The 17,722-nt window shown below is 43.8% G+C and overlaps 1 protein-coding gene across 1 annotated transcript in view; it reads left to right on the top strand.

The window, feature by feature from the left end:
• LOC125455706 (prospero homeobox protein 1) overlaps positions 1–17,722 on the top strand; it is a 62,744-nt gene that overhangs the window by 20,596 nt on the left and 24,426 nt on the right. The window contains exon 3 of the mRNA XM_059649434.1: positions 8,899–9,000. Coding sequence (XP_059505417.1) covers positions 8,899–9,000 — 102 coding nt within the window. The remainder of the gene's footprint in view (positions 1–8,898; positions 9,001–17,722) is intronic.

Raw genomic sequence — 17,722 nt, 5'->3', positions numbered from 1 at the left:
CCGTACAAAACTAGAATCCATAGAATTGAGGTAAGAGGGGAAAGATTTAAAAGGGACCTAAGGGGCAACATTTTCACACAGAGGGTGGTAAGTGTATGGAACAAGCTGCCAGAGGAAGTGGTAGAGGCTGGTACAATTACAACATTTAAAAGGCATCTGGATGGGTATATGAATAGGAAGGGTTTAGAGGGATATGGGCCAAATGCTGGCAAATGGAACTAGATTAATTTAGGCGATAGGGTCAGCATGGATAAGTTGGACTGAAGGGTCTGTTTCCATGTTGTACAGCTGTATAATTCTATGACTTAAGAGTGAAGATCCCTTTTTTAAAGTTGTGATCCTAATTTTAGCATTACCTCAGTGACGAAAGTATTTTGTTGGCTTCCAAATGGAATGCGACATTCTAGGGATCTGTAAGTGACCAAAGTATATCATCCAAAGGAATATAAATCACTGTGATAGTAAGACAGCAAATGCTGGAGTCAGAAATACACAGTTTTGCGTTGAAGGAACACTGCAATCCAGGCAGCATCAGAGGAGCAGGAAAATCGGGTCCCGACTCAAAATGTCAGCTTTCCTGCTCCTCTGATGCTGCCTGACCTGCTGTGTTCCTCCAGCTCCACACTCTGGTACCTCATCCAAGGGAATGTTGGCTAAACATAAGAGGAAGGAAGGAATGGAGGTTACAGTCATAGTCTGAGATGAAATGAGTCAGCAGGAAACACTGTTGAAGTCTAAAACCAGGCTGAATGGCCTGTCTCTGTGCTACATAATTCTTGAGGAAAAATGTAAACTCTTTCTTATTCCTAAAACTAAACACAGCCATTTGCTAATCCTCAAAACTGCTTGTCCATATGCTTTGCATCCTTCTATCTCCTAAGAGATGAATGGGAATGCAGCCTCAGAAGCAAAGAAGTGGAGTTATGGTCACACCAGATCAGCTATGATCTTATTGATAGGCCATTTGGTCCCAGAGATCTGCTGCTTCTCTTTCTTATGTTTTGTCAAGCAACCCCCCCCCCCCCCCCACCCCTGACTTTTCCCACCTCAGAATTTTATGTTTCAGTAAGGTTATCTCTATTCTTTTAAAGTCACGTGAATATACAATCAACACGTTCTCTCGACTCATCATGAAAACACACACGGAGAAAACACCAAAGTTTGTGGGTAGGTGGTTTGGGCCCTGACAAAACCTTTTGGGCTATGATTTCCAGGCACCGTTTTAAAAAGGCACCCAGATAGCACTTCACTCTCTCCAACCCAGGTGCATACATCAGCTGTTGTTTATCACCTCCAACCATGGTGATGTCAGAGACCAGGTTATAAGGAAACTTCACCCCTCTGTAATGATGTATCCCTGGGGGTTCTTCCAAAAGCTGGCCACGAAGAAAGGAAGTTGCCGTTATAAAAGCAGCTTTGACAGAGGTGGCTGCAGAACTCAGTGCCCGTGGGCAATGCACGAGAATCTTACTCCTGCCAGAAGGTGAATGATCCGCTGCACTCCTCCAGGGTATGTGCCACTGACTGTACAATGCCACATGCTGCGAAGAGTCTAGGCCCGAAACATCAGCTTTTGTGCTCCTGAGATGCTGCTTGGCCTGCTGTGTTCATCCAGCTCCACACTTTCTTATCTCAGATCCTCCAGCATCTGCAGTTCCCACTATCTCTGCTCCTGTGAGTGAGAGTTAGCATTGTAAGGTTGCTGCTTCAGTGAACTGTGGCAGTAGAGGCTGGATGTCTCGTGCAACCGATGTCTGTTACTTCATTGCAGCTACACTACAGCACTACAGTGATCACAGTGGTATTACCTCTCACACAACTGCCAGGGTTCACAAGTGTAACATCAGCAGAACTGCTACGCATAGCAGCTCATGTACCTGACCTAACATTCATCACACTGGTAGAACTTGCACATCAGATAGCTTCTCTCCAAAGGCTTGCTTGGGACAATGACACCACCATAAAATGCAGTTTTGGGGTGAGCACATCATGGCTATCACAGGCAGAGATATCATAACATTCTTCATTAATTTGCATCACTTCCAGTTTTTTGATGACACTAAACCATCTAATTTTACGATAGATGGATAATAATGTCAAAGTAGCCATGTACCCATTTTAGCATCAATTCATGCTTTTCTTTTCAGGAGAAAAAACATACACAATAAATGTGAACGTGCTCATGCCTGATTTAATGCATTTTATCCACTTTGAGGAGCAGACCATTGAGCTTACAGCAAAGCAAGGAGAATGTGCCTGAGAAATCCAATCTGCACATCAGACTCAAACCTTGGGTAAGGGTGGTGGTTTGTGACACTAACGAGTCTTTGCTTTTCTATGCAGCCTCTGATTCCCATGCCCAAGAAAGGATTAAAACAACATGAAATGGCAGACTGTAGGCCCGTCTTTACCAATCTTATAAACCAGGACTTCATAGCGGAACAGTCATGAGCTTTGGAGGTGGACCATCAAAGCCTACCTCTTCTCCTGTCACTGGCAGAGACAGATTCCCCTCAGTGGGTAACCTGTCTGGAGTAGTGTCAGGCTCCCATTGTGGTGAGCACAGCACTGACAAGACTACAGGAGAGGAAGAACAGTCGAGCTCTCTGATACTCTGAGGCCTGCTAAAGAACAGGCTCCAGATGAGCTCGGTACAGATAATGAGCCTCCAGGGCCAGATATTACTGACCTAACCAAGATGTAGAGGTAAGCAGCAAATGTTGCTAGAAATCATGCACAGTTTGGAGCAAAGGGCAGAGAAGCGGTGTCCAGAATCTGTCCAATGTCCTGGCTCTGACATGCCTCTATGGAATGTATGGCAGCTGCGATGGAATTCCAGGCCCAGCCTGGATACGTTCAGGGACCTTCGCTCTATTGCTTGAGAAAATGATGTATTCAATCACTAGTGAGGTAAGATAGATCTGAAGGGCCTTGGCCTCCTCCCATTGTGCACTGACAGGGCAAAGGAGAGACACACAGGTGCCTGAGTATTGTCAATTTGCAACAGACCATTGAGATGGCTTGCTGCATCACCTCTCTTCTGCCAGAGACCTAAACATCTCCATCGGCTCAGGCTCTGAGACTGCAACAGAACCAATGCCCCGTAAGGTCAGAGCTGTCTCATCCCAGGATCATTTGAGGATGCCTGTCAATGCAATCTGTGGCCAGTGAGTAAAGTAGCCAGCAGGCTTTCTGAAGCTTAGCTGTGGCTATCAAGCTGTCACCAAAACATAGCGATGGGAAAAGAAAGATTAAACAGCATTGAAATCAGTCTGAGTGCACAGATGTCAAACCACTGTACAACCTGTCTCTTGATACAAAATCTTTTCTTTGTAATGTCTGTCCCCTGATCTCTTTCAATATTTTAAGCCTTCTGCTTGTTTTCCTTGCAGGTTATCCTGAGGAGTGCTGATCACTGTACACTCATACATGCACCTTGTGTGGAACAGTACAAGGAGCCTGAGGCTGTCATTATCTACTGCCTTCCAGGAAGAACATTACCTCTGGAAAGGGGGAACTTAAACTAGATGACTGGGTTTGAGGAGCTAATCAGCATATTTTAACTCCTATAGATCTTAGTAACCAATAGATGCCTCTCAAACTTGCTTCCAATAAATGCATCCCCTACCCATGTAATCCGCATAACGCCTCAGTTGTGCTCTGGTTCTTCAGCATAGACATCGTTAGGATCAACTCCCTCAACATCTCTGGGCCCTCTTGTTTGAAGACTTGGTGATTGGTACACTTGCCACTCTTTGTTGTAACATTTAGCTAGGATGTAGCAAACAGTTATTAATTCAGAGACTAGTGAGTATTGGAGTGCTCCTTCCAATGGTTCAGGCAGTGGAAGCTCATATTCTGAAGACCAGTTACGTTCAATGATTGCCCATGTTGGACTTGTGAATAGAATTTTAATACTGTTTTGTATCTGTCTGAGAGCTTCGCACTAGGGTCGTTAGACATGCCATTCCCCGTTATTACTAGAGCCAACCCTGGAGATAATAGAGGAGCAAATAATTGTGGAACCTGGGAATTGTGCAGAACGCAAGTGTTGCAACCGTTCCCTGGATAGTAGCAACATACCCGCAGGAAGTGCTGGACTTTGAGGAGGTTGTCCAGAATCTGGCTGATGAAGGCCACTTGTGTACACACGGTAGGTCCTGGTACCTGATGGAATACAGTGATATATGCAAATCCAATAGCTTGGGCAACTTGGTTGCCTGGGTCCATGATGAACTGGACAAACTGCAATGCTTCCCTGTGAAGAGCATCGGTGAACTCAGAAACACACTCGTGGGCTGCTGATTAAGAGCTGCCGCAAATGTAGCTTACAGCTCGCCGCCACCTTCCCAAGAGCATCATTTAGGGATGGGCAATAAATGCTGGCCAGCCAGCAATGCCCACGGCCCACGTGAGTTTTTTTTAAAAATTCTGAAGTTTTCTGTTGGATTGCACGTTCAGTGACACAGTCATAGCACTGCCTCCCAAGCTGTGTGACAGCACATTGGCCTGCAGTAGGTGGCAATATAGGTGACAGCACCCGCCCCCCGCCAAGCAAGTGAAGACCTCTCCACCACTGACTTTCATTCCTCTGCAGAGCGAAAGGAACTGCTATGCGATCAGTAAACACTATCTCAGCACATTGTTCAGCTGCACTGATGGGTCTGATTTCCGTCTTCAGATGCTGCTTGCTGAACCACGGTTGGTGCTGGACTCTCCTTTTTATTTCCTCCTCCTTGGCCTCACTAATGCTCGAATAGCTGTAGGGTTTTGTTGCTGAAACATCTGTTATTGAAAACAATGCTCACGTACTCATCTCTGTGGGATGAGGTGCAAACTATCTGGTTCCTCATTCCTCCAGTCATGTGCAAGATCTTTGTGGCCTGTATCTTTACATCGCTCTCCATGCATGTAGCAATTTACCCAAATCTGACTGTTTCTGACTTTCGCTATCCCTGCATTACAGTTCTACAACCTTGGAATGTACAAGCTGCGTAAATGGCTTTCCATGTTCTTGGCTTTCAGGTAACTCAGCCTGTGAATGCTCCTGGAAGCCTGCATAAGGAATAACTCTCACACTGCACCATTGTCAGCACTGTTGGAGAGTCTTCAGTGCCCTTCTCCTCAGACTTAAATTAATCACTAAGACAGAGTTAGCATGTCAGTGTTTGTAGCTGTTGGAGCCTTTATTCTGTAGTGAGTGTTCTGCTCAGTGCTAAGCCCTTAACAGATTGTGTGCGCAGTTATATTTAACACTTTTTCTGCTTCAGTTAGAACATAGAACTGTACGGCAAAGTACAGGCCCTTCAGCCCATGATGTTGTGCTGACCTATTATCCTACTCTAAGATCAAACTACCCTGAATACCCTTCAATTTACTATCGTCCATGCGCCTATCCAAGAGTCACTTAAATGTCCCTAATGTATCTGTCTCCAGCGAGTTTTGAGAGGATTTGTAGCTCAGGTTGAGGTTCTGGATGTGCGTTTGCTCGCTGAGCTGGAAGGTTAGTTTTCAGCCGTTTCGTCACCATTCTAGGTAACATCATCAGTGAGCCTCTGATGAAGCGCTGGTGTTATGTCCTGCTTTCTATTTATCTGGTTAGTATCTGTCTCCACTAGCACCACTCTCTGTGTAAGGAATCTACCTCTGGCATCTCCCCTATACCTTCCTCCAATCACCTTAAAACTATGCCCCCTCATAATAGTCATTTCCACCCTGGGGAAAAAGTCTCTGGCTATCCACTCTATCTATTCATCTCATCTTTTCAGCTCTATCAAGTCACCTCTCGTCCTTCTTTGCTCCAATGAAAAAAGCCCTAGCTCCCTCAAACTTTCCTCATAAGACCTGCCCTCCAGTCTAGGCAGCATCATGGTAAATCTCCTCTGCACCCTCTCTAAAACTTCCACATCTTTCCTATAATGAGGTGACCAGAACTGAACAGAATATTCCAAGTGTTGTCTAACCAGGGTTTTATAGAGCTGCGGCATAACCTCGCAGCTCTTAAACTCAAGCCCCCTGCCAATGAAAGCTAACACACCATACCCCTTCTTAACAGCCCTATCAACTTGGGTGGCAACTTTGAGGACGCCAAGATCCCTCTGTTCCTCCATACTGCTGCGGATCCTGCCATTAACCCTGTAGCCTGCATTCAAATTCGACCTTCCAAAATTAATCACTTCTCGCTTTTCCTGGTTGAACTTCATCTGTCTTTTCTTTGCCCAGCTTTGCATCCTGTCAATATCCTGTTGCAACCTACAACAGCCCTCTACACTATCCACACCTCCAACAACCTTTGTGTTAATAACCCACCCTTTCACTTCCTCATCCAAGTCATTTATGAAGATCCCAAAGTGTAGAGGTCCCAGAAGAGATTCCTGCGGAACATCACTGGTCACCGAGCTCCAGGATGAATACTTTTCCATCTACTAGCACACTCTGTCTTCTATTGGACAGCCAATTCTGTATCCAGACAGCCAAATTTCCCTGAATCCCATGCCTCCTTACTTTCTGAATGAACCTACCACAAGGAACCTTATGAAATGGCTTGATAAAATCCATACACACCACATCCACTGCTCGACCTGCATTAAAGTGTTTTGCCACATTCTCGAAGAATCCAATAAGGCTTGAGGCATGACCTGCCCCCCTCAAAACCATGCTGACTATCTCTAATCAAACTGTGCTTTTCTAAATAATCATAAGTACTATCTCTCAGAATCCTCTCCAATAGTTTGCCCACACAGAAGTAAGACTGACTAGCCTCATCCAGGAGTTGAACCCGGGACCTCTCGCAAGTTGAATATGTTTGTGCTGTGTGGGAATATGTGCAAACAGCTCGCTGGCCACACTTATTTGTACTGTGCATTCTCTACAAGGCCTTTTTGTGATGCAGTTTAGGAGAATAATTGTTTATTTTGCATTTGATTTGTTCGCTCTCTATCCTCCCCTCTACACTATAACTTGCCCACATCACTGTAGGTGGTCCTCTTCCACTCTCTGGTGTTGTCTGTCCATTTCCTTTCTTGTTAACCCACCTCTACTTGAACCTTTGGAGTTTAGCCCCCTTTTGAGTTGAACCCTTCTTACATTGCCCAGTTACATTTGTTGCTATCAGCCAGCATGGCTGCCTTGCTTATGCAGGCTTGTTAACCTGGTCAAGCTTCGCACCCTCACACTGTAAGTGTTCCACAACAACAACAAGTAAGGCCGCATGTGACTGAGACTTCTCGGGAGCTGATAAACATGGTCAATCTTCACCCTTTACACAGTAAGCTTTCGCACAAAGAAATGGCTTTGTTTCTGATCGTGTTTCCCATTGTAGTCAAAAAGACATTGTTACTAGAGTTGCACTTATCCTTTGTTATTGGTCATGGTAAATGGGGAATATGACAGGCCATGAAGTTAGATTGTGTTTGAATACAACTCTCCTGCTGATGGTCCACATTATCTAATGAGTGCCCGGGGTGAAGTAGTAGATGTGCTCAAAATCTGTTCCATTTAACAACTTGGCAGTGCCACACAACATAACCGCAAGTATTCTCCGTGTGAATAAGGGATTCTGTTTCTGCAAGGACAGTACAGTGGTCACTCCTACTGATACTGTCATTAGATGCATCTGCTATGGGTAGATTTGAGTGGACTGGATCCCTCACCCCTACAGTAGCTAAGCAGTTAAGTTCTTTAGGACTTTACCAACTCATTCAGTAGTGGAGCTAATGAGCTACCCTTGGTGATGGACATTGAATCTCCACCCAGATTATTTTCTATGCCCTTCCTTCAACTGCCGTTCAATGTTAAATAGAGCTGATTGGCTGAGTAGCACAAGGTAGTAATCAGTGGGAGTTTTCCTTTCCCATATTTGACCTTGATGCCTTCAGACACTGGGGTCCAGAGTCAATGTTGAGCACTCCTTCCTGACAATATATCACTGTGCTACCACTTTTAGTGGATCTGTCCTGTCTGTGGGACAGTCTATGTGGGTGACCGATGACAATGACCCATTATCATAAATCTATTTTCTGTTAGTTAACTAAACTTCTACGTTACTATAAAACAATGAGGGTATGTTTTATCCACAATAGTTCATTAGCAAGTAAGAGGGGAGTTTAGAAGGAAATATAGGTGATAGCACCAGGAAGAAATACATCTGCAGCAAGACCTGCTCTGTTTTCTGTCTTCTATTTGCTGTATACTGCAAAAAAGGCATAGTTTCCTTTCTGCTCTTGAGAGAGATTATGTCCACAACATTGATCTTCAAGGAACCACATACAGAATGTTTAAAGTGTTTTTCCCATCAAAATATATAGCTCAAGTTGTCCAGTTCATTAAATTTAGCCAATAAGTCAACAGTAGCCCCTTCTAAACTTCCAGATCCATGACATTGAAACAGAATAGAGCAAGAAATGAAAAATATAACTTTAAGTGAGACAGTGCTTCTGAGACTCGACTGTTACAGTTCACCAAGCTATCAATTGCACTTTTGACATTACAAAGGCACACCAATATTTTGTTTTCATATTGTAGATGTGAGAAGTTAGATATACCCCCCTCCTCCCCCCACAGGCCTTTATAACAGATTACCTTGACAGTGCATCTTTTAAGATTCACCTGAAGTGTGATGACCTTAAAGGCAAAATTGTTTATTACTGAATGTTATCCTCTGCTGTGGTTGAAATAGATCGGGATTACACAAAAGGCAGAGCTGTGGTGCTCCCAGTATGTGCTAAGGAATGGAAATCCTCCATTTAGATGTTTCATCTTTGGGAACTGGTACAGTGATAGTTTTTATATAAAGAATAGGCAATCTGTAAGAGTGTAAAGTAGGTCAGGAATATTTAATGTTTTCTGGCAGTATTGACCATCCTGGTGCACCTTTCCTTAACCAATCTTCCTATTCAGGAGGGACTAACACCTAATCACCTGAAGAAAGCCAAGTTGATGTTCTTCTATATCCGTTACCCCAGCTCAGCTACGTTGAAAACATACTTCCCAGATGTTAAGGTAAGCAAATTAAAATGATCACTTATTCTTGACAGCAATGAAGGAGCAAGGAATGTGCACTTGAGACAAGATAAGGCGTGTGTCCCAGTAAGGGAATGTGTAGCTATATGTTAAGGAAAGTCTTTTCAGTAGTGCAGTGGATTAGAATACCCATGCAAGGTTTTTGGAGGCCTGTCAGCTCTGTGCTGGAAGAGGGCAGCAAAAGGTGGCATGGTGGCTCAGTGTTTAACACTGCTTCCCACTGGTGCCAGGGACCTGAGTTCGATTCCACCCTTGGGCGACTGCCTGTGTGGAGTTTGCACCTTATCCCTGTGTCTGCACGGGCTTCCTTCGGGTGCTCCGGTTTCCTCCCACAGTCCAAAGATGTGCAGGTTAGGTGGTTTGACCACACTAAATTGCTTGTAGCGTTCAGGAATGTGTAGTTTGGGTGGGAGAATGGGTCTGGGTGGGATGCTCTGGGGGTCAGTGTGGACTTGTTGGGCCAAAGGGCCTGTTTCCATTCTGTAGGGATTTGATGATGATTGATTAAAATCTCGACTTATTCTGACATTGGCACCAGTTTTTAAAAAAAGGTGAAGGTTACAGCTTTCAAGAGAACAGACTCTCTTGGATAAATGAGACATATATCCTTAATGAGAAAACTTCTTCAGAAGCGTAGAATCCGTACAGTGTGGAGAGAGAGCATTTGGCCGATCTAGTCTGCACTGACTCTCCAAAGACCATCCCCTCCCCCTCCACCACACTATCCACGTAACCCCACATTTCCTATGGCTAATCCACCCAACCCCCACACTACAGGAGAATTCAGCATGACCAATTCACCCAGCCTGCACATCTTTGCACTGTGGGAGGAGACTAGAATAGCTGGAGGAAACCCATGCAGACATAGAGAGAATGTGAAAACTCCGCACAGTCACCTTATGTTTGACTTGAACCTGGGTCCCTGGTTATGTGAGGCAGCAGCGTTAACCACTGAGCCACCATGGAAATCTGACAGAACATGGAGCTGGTTTGCTAAACAGCAGAACACATGTTATGAAAATAACTATGCACAAACTATTTGATCCTAGTGTCTTAGTCCAGCAATCTCTTCCTTTTGGTGTTCTATGACTGGTATCCCTGTTTTTGTGCATCACTGACCCCTGTTGAGGTCACTCTCAGGTCACGTAGTGAACTTGCTTCCCTTCCTCATTCTTGCAATTCAGCGTGAGAGAGTCTTCAGGAACAATGGGAAGCTAATCCCGGATGTCTGACTCAATTCCATCACGGCTGTTTTACCTCTCGACAGCTTTAGAATGCAAAGGAGCATTCAGTGCCTGTACTTCCCAGTAAAAGCAGTTCACTTTGTGGAGATTTTTCAGTACAAAGCATTTCTTTCCCACTCTGTTCATAACTAGCACAACAAACAGCTACAGATTTTTTTTTCAGCTGGAGATAGCGCTGGTCCCACAATCTATAAATTGTTTACTATCAGCCAATCAGGGCTTGCACATTAGAATAGAGGGAGGCCATTCAGCCCTGGAGCTTATTGCATGTTCAGTTAGATCATGGCTGAGCTGTATGTTGACCACCTTGGTTGCATTTCCATAACAGTTCCAGGTTTTTGTAAATATTAATGACAGGCTGATAAGTGATATGGAATGTACAAGGCAGAAAGGAGCCAGCTAGCCCATGCCAATGCCTCTCATTACAGGTCTCTTCCCATTCCCCTTATTTCTACCCTATCAGAATAACCTTCATAAACTTTATAGCTGAAACTTTCCTTTGCTGAGTGGAAAAGAGTTGGAGTTTAAAATGGCCTAGTCTTCAGTTGAGAGGTGGACAGAAGCTGACAGCTGAACAGGCAGTTAAATCAGAGGGTGATCAATGACCCGAAGACAAACTTCTCTCTTAATCTTCTGAGAGTATCTCCCAGGAAAGACATAGATCTGCTCACTCACCCATGAATATTGTGTTTTCTCTGAAGTACATGGCAGTATTTGCACTGTTCAACTACTAGTTAACCCATGTGTGAAGCCAGTCCAACCAACTTGACCAGAGCACGATGGTACCTTTAAAATGGCTCAGAGAAGATGCCCAGTATCAAAGCAGAGATGTACTGCTGAGGCTGAATAAGGCTCTGGTCAGACCACGTTTGAAATATTGTGTGCAGTTTTGGGGTCTGAATCTAAGAAAAGTGCTGGCCTTGGAGAGAGTGTGTAGGAGGTTTACCAGAATGAACCCAGGGATGAAGGGCTTGTCATATGAGGGGAGGTTGGGGACCCTGCGTCTGTACTCAATGGAGTTTAGAAGGGTGAGGGGAAAATCTGATTGAAATTTAGAGAATGCTGGGAGGCCTGGATACAGTGGATATGAAGAAGATATTTCCACTGGTAGCAGAGATTGGGATCCAAGGGAACAGCCTCAGAATGAAGAGACAACCCTTTAAAACTGAAAAGAGGAGCATTTCTTCAGCAGATGGCTGCTAATCTGTAGAACTCATTGCTGCACAAGCTTGGAGTGTAGATTCATAGACCCTTGAAAGTAGTGAAGAAGGTGTTTGGTATCCTTCCCTTTATTGGTCAGTGCATTGAGTGTAGGAGTTGAGAGGTCATGTTACGGCTGTACAGGACGCTGGTTAGGCCACTTTTGGAATATTGAGTTCAATTCTTGTTGTCCTACTTTAGGGAGATGTTGTGTAATTTCAAAGGGTTCAGTGAAGATTTACAAGAATATTGCCAGGTTTGGAGGATTTGTGCTATCGGGAGAGGCTGAATAGGCTGTGGATATTCTCCCTGGAGAATTGAAGGCTGAGGGTGACCATATAGAGTTTATAAAGTTATGGGGAGCATCGAAAGGTTGAATAGTCAAGGTCTTTTCCCCAAGGCAGGGGAGTCCAGAACTAGACGTTTAAGGTGAGAGAGCAAAGATTTTTTTGGGACCTTAGGCACAATGTTTTCACACAAACGGTGGGGTGTGCATAGAATAAGCTGCCAGTGGAAGTGGTGGAGGTTGGTATGACATTTAAAAGGCATCTGGATGGGTATATGAATAGGAAGGGTTTGGAGGGATAGGGTCCAAATGATGGCAAACGAGATGAATTGGACCAATGGGTATATTTCCAGGCTGTGCAGCTTTATGACTCTATGGCTGTGGGGAACACATCATTGAGTGTACTTAAGACAGAGATAGATGTGTTCTTGATTAGTAAGGGAATCAAGGGTTACGGTGAGAAGGCATAAGAATGGGTTGAGAAACATTTCAGCTATTAGCGAATGGTGGAGCAAATTAGGCCGAATAGCCTAATTCTACTGCTACATATTATGGTCTTATTCTCATCAAACATTCTCTCCAATGTATTCACATCCTTCCTCAAGTGTGGTGCTCAGAACTGTACACAACACTCCAGCTGGCTTTGGTTAGAGCATTCCCTCAACATTGCAGCCTGAGCTATAACAATTATGGACAGTCAGGATTACTCCAGCAGTTTCAGTTTTTCCATTTCTTGTGTGAAATTGTTTACTTACCACAGGCATTATTAAAACAGATAAAGAATGGTTTTTTCTTGTTTGAGGGACTTTGTGTGCAACTTTATTACGCTTTTTCTACAACAGTGACTTTTTTTAAAAAAAGGGAACTGTAGCAGCCTAAGTCGTTCTGCTACCACCAGTTTCCTATATATCTGTTGTAGCCCGTAGCCTGTTCAAAAAGCAGCTCTTCAAAATCCCAGACACGCATGTACAGAGATCCTGAATTCGCTGGTTCTTACATTTTCCAAGCTAAACCTGAAAAATCATTAAAGGTTACTGGGTGAGAGCCTTCTTGTTGTTGTTAGCTTGATTGTTTTAATTACAATTTTACAGCGAGTCAGTCTATATGTGTCAGCAGTTGTAGCACTAGCGAAGTTATTTGGCTTCACACCACAAGCTTGCTGACTCGCTGGCCTGGATTAGTGGGCCACAAAGGAAGCAATTGCTTTGATGGCAGAATGCAAGGCACTGAGAATTGTAGGTAGACACTGCCAGCACAGTTTAAATACTTGTGGCTGTTCATTTTGAAGAAAAATTGTCGATGTTCGGAGAACTGTGCAAATGAAGTTGGTGCAACTCACCTAACATCCAGCCCCTTTAATTGAAGAGTACTGTTTCATCCATAGCGTCTTATTGAACACTTACTCCTTAGTCTCCGATTAAACAAGCTTGTGTCCAAACTTCAGTCGAACCATTTAAACGAGATATGGCCGTTAATTCCAAGTGGACATTGAATATCAAACAAGACCAGGAAATTTTTCTATTACTCAAGAGACGGTGATGTAATAGGCAATCACCATATGACTTAAGTCATTGTCATTTGTAGATCTTAAAGGGGGTGAATGCCTTCTGTCTTTGCCTACTTATCAATCATTCATTTGCATGTGAATACATTAGGCAGAGTTCAATGTCATGAAATGGTACTGTGTCTGTGATAAAGTCCTTTTTTACTCAGGATCTCTCTCTAAATGGAAGTCTTCCCCTTTTAACTACTACTTGTTGTGAAACCAAGCAGTACAGATGAGGAAACACGGTGATGAATTAATCAAAGCAATATTTGGGGACCTATGTTTATGTGGTGCCTTTCATAATCTGCACACCCTAAAGTGTTTTACAGTCAACAAAGTTCTTCTGAAGTCTTTCTGATGAAGGGTCTAGGCCTGAAACATCAGCTTTTGTGCTCCTAAGATGCTGCTTGTCCTGCTGTGTTTTGATATCTTGGATTCTCCAGCATCTGCAGTTTCCATTATCTCTTCTTCTGAAGTCTAGTTGTTGTTGCACTGTAGGAAATGCAGTAGCCAACATAACCCCATCAATTTCCAACAATTTGTTAATGACTGAATAATCTGTTTAATTGATGTTGATTGAAGGCTCATTCTTTACCAGGACAGTTGGGATAACATCTTTGCTCATAGAATTATGTAGTTTTTGCAGCATCAAAACCATTCAGACTTAAAAGAGCTGGAATTCATGTTTGACATGAGCTACCTCTGTCTCGACCAATCTGAATATCCTTTTGTTCCTCCCTTTCTCATGTACTCCACTGGACTGGGCAGATGACTGAGGAGGATGAAGCCTATGATACTAGGAAATGGGCACTCAGTGCCCCTACTTTGAAGTATAACAGATGAGTATATTTCATTCAGAGATAATGGGAACTGCAGATGCTGGAGAATCCAAGATAACAAAGTGTGAAGCTGGATGAACACAGCAGGCCAAGCAGCATCTCAGGAGCACAAAAGCTGACATTTCGGGCCTAGACCCTATTTCATTCAGCAGTTTTACTTTCTGGGTGAATCACAAAAAGATACCATGATCAGCAGTGCTGCACTCACTCGGTATGGTGCTGGGGTGGTAGTCTAGCTTATTGTGTTGATGTCTCTGGAGCTGGTCTTGAACCCACAACCTTCCGATTCAGAAGAAAGGCTGTTGCCAATCGAGCCATGGCTGAAACCATTAGCAATACTGTAAATGGCTAGTTTATCACTGCAAGACCAGGGAAAGGGGATGCTAGAGGCCCGACAACACTCTAGTAACAGCAGTTCACCAATTTTAGTGATACCCCTCATGGCTGGGTAGTCAGCCCCCCATCAGTGTCCCACATCATGTGCAAAGTTTTGGGCAAGATATCAGAGGACTCTGGGCCACAAGGGAGCAGAGAAGAATCTTCCACAATCAGAAAACATCTTTCTGTGGGCTCCCATTAGAAAATGAAATAAAAGGACCAAAAAGCAAAGAACGCTTTACAATTCACCGTAACTTGAAAGTTGAAGCAAAGCAGTTCTGTGCTTTCTGATTCTGAAGTTCTCAGGCAGCCACAACTTTCTGTCAAACTATTTCAGGCATCGGCACAAATATCTTGTATGTTTGGAGCCCACAACCCACAGCATTTACATTTCTGTAGTCTCAGGGCCCTGTGCACTCATGGGATATTTGTGTTGGTTTCTGAAATAAGCGAACAGTGCTGGTGAGATGGGTGAAAAATCCACAATTTGTGTTTTGAGTGGGAAGCTGTTCAGAATTAAGGTGAGTCATTTTTTAAAAATCTGTTGAAGTCTGAACTAGGCTGTACCCAGAGCGTTGGTGGTAAACAATACTTACATTTAAGGTAAGACAATTATTTTAAGATATATTGACTAAACTGTGCATTAATTCTTCAGATTTTAGCACTAGGCCCCAGATGTTAGCAAGGGGACTTAGTCACTGCTACAGGGGAAAGTGATGGCCTTGTGCTATTGTTACTAGACTAGTGATCCACAGACCCATGTAATGTTCTGGGGACTTTGGTTTGAATCTTACCACAGCAGATGATGGAATTTGAATTCAATTTTTCAAAACAAAATTGGAATTTCAAGTCAAATGGTGACTATGGTCAAAAACCATCAGCTTCACCAATGTCCTCCTAGGGGAAGCAAACTGCCATCCTTACCTGGTCTGGCCTGTATGTGATTTTAGACCCACAGCAATGTGACTGACTTACAACCATCCTCCTGAAATGGCCAAGAAAGACACTCAGTTGAACCAACTGCTAGAAAGGAGAAAAGAAATGAAAACTGGATGGATCACCAGGTATCAACCAAGGCACCAGAGACAACAGTGACAGAAACAATCGTGTCGATCCTGCAAATTCCTTCTCTCAAACATTTAGAGGTTTGAGCCAAAAGAGGGAGAACTGTCTCTCAGACTGTCAGGTTGTTGATTGACTAATGTCATACTCATGCACACCTTGCACACAACATCCCAAGCAACACCATCCTGTCCTGACGCACGAGCAGGCCTGACGCAGCAGAGGTGGTGGCATAATGGTATACAGCCAGAACGCAGTTGCCTGAGGAGTCCTCAACATTGACTCCGAATCCATGAAGTTTCATGGTAACAAGTCAAACATGGGCAAGGAAATTTCCTGCTCATTACCATGTGCAATCTCCCTCGTCTCATTCTCATTAATCGTCATCAATGTTGATTAATACTTGGAAGATGCACTGAGGGTGACAAGGGTGCAAAATATATTCTGGGTGGAGGACTACCATGTCTGCCATCAAGATCGGCTTGGCAGCACTGCCACCATTGGGACCTAAAGGACATTGTTGCAGGACTGGATCTGTGGCATGTGAAGAGAAAACTAACAAGAGGGAAAAATACACTTGAACTTATCTTCACCAATCTGCCCTGCTGTATATGCATTTGTCCATGAAAGTGTTTTTAAGAATGACCATCGCACAGTCCTTGTGGAAACAAAAAGTCCTGCCTTCACATTGAGAACATCCATCTTTCTCTTGTGACACTATCGCTTTACTAACAGGGAGGAACTTCAAACAGATCTAGAAATTCAATCCTGGGCATCCATGAGGTGTTTGTGTGCCATCAACAGTAGCCAAATTGTACTCCAACACAATGTGCAACCTTATCTCCCACTCAAACATTACCATCAAGCCAGGCGATCAACCTTGATTCAATGAACAGTGCAGAAGGGTGTGCCAGGAACAGCGCCATGCAGAACGAAAATTGAGGTGTCAACCTAGTGAAGCAACCGAACAAGACTAACTGCATGCCAAACAACATGAGCAGTAAGTGATAAGTGCTAAGCAGTCCTGGAGTCAACAGATCAGATCTAAGCTCTGCAGTCCTGCCACATCCAGTTATGAATGGTGGTGGACAATTAAACAACTCACTGGAAAATTTGGCCAGAAATGCCAAGTGGATGATCTATCTCGATTCCCCTCCCCTGGTCCCCAGCATTACAGATACCAGTCTTCAGCCAATTCGATTCAATGAACGTGATATCAAGAAACAGTTGGAGACACTGGATACTGCAGAGTTCATGGGCCCTAAAAATATTCCAACAAGACTACTGCAGACTTGTGCCTCAAAACCTGCCAATCCCCAAGTCAAGCTGTTCCAGAGCATCTATAACCCTGGCATCGATCCAACCATGTGGAAACTTGTCCAAGTTTGTCTTGTTCACACAAAGCAGGACAAATCTGACCTGGCCAATTGGCCCAGCAGTCCAGTCTCAATCATCAGTAAAGTAATGGAAAATGTCATCATCAGCATTATCAAAGGGCAGTTGCTCAGCAATAACCTGCTCACTGACACCCAGTTTGGACACCACCAGGGCCATTCAGCTCCTGACCTCATTACATTTGGTCCAAAGTTAGGCAAATAAGCTGAATTGCATAGGTGAGGTGAAAGTGATCACATTTAAGCAAATGTGGATCAAGGAGCCCTCAAACGGGAATTAGTGGGAAATCTCTCCACTGGTCGGAGTCATGCCAGGCACAAAGGAAGATGGTTGTGGTTTGTAGGTGTCAGTTATCGCAGCTCCGGGCCATCTCTTCAGGGTAGTGTCCTAGGCCCCATGATCTTCAGCTACTTCATCAATAACTTTCCCTCCATGAAAACGTCAGAAGTAGAGATGTTCATTGTGCAATCATCAATGTTCAGCACCATTTGTGACTCTCCAATACTGAAGCCATTAATGTCAGAATGTGACATTATCAAGATAATGTGAAAATTTAGGCTGACAGGTGGCAAATAACATAAATGTACCTAAGTACTAGCCAATGGCCGTTTCCAAGAAGATGGTATTTATCGTTGTCCCTTAATATTCAATGGTACTGCTATCACTGAAACTTACACTATCAAAATCCTGGGATTTAGCATTGACAGAAAATGAATTCGGCTTGTCACTTAAGTACAGCAGCTACAAGAAC

The sequence above is a fragment of the Stegostoma tigrinum genome, chromosome 10 (genome assembly GCF_030684315.1).
Source record: "Stegostoma tigrinum isolate sSteTig4 chromosome 10, sSteTig4.hap1, whole genome shotgun sequence".
Taxonomy (NCBI): Eukaryota; Metazoa; Chordata; class Chondrichthyes; order Orectolobiformes; family Stegostomatidae; genus Stegostoma; species Stegostoma tigrinum.
This window is presented reverse-complemented; position numbering and strand designations above follow the sequence as displayed.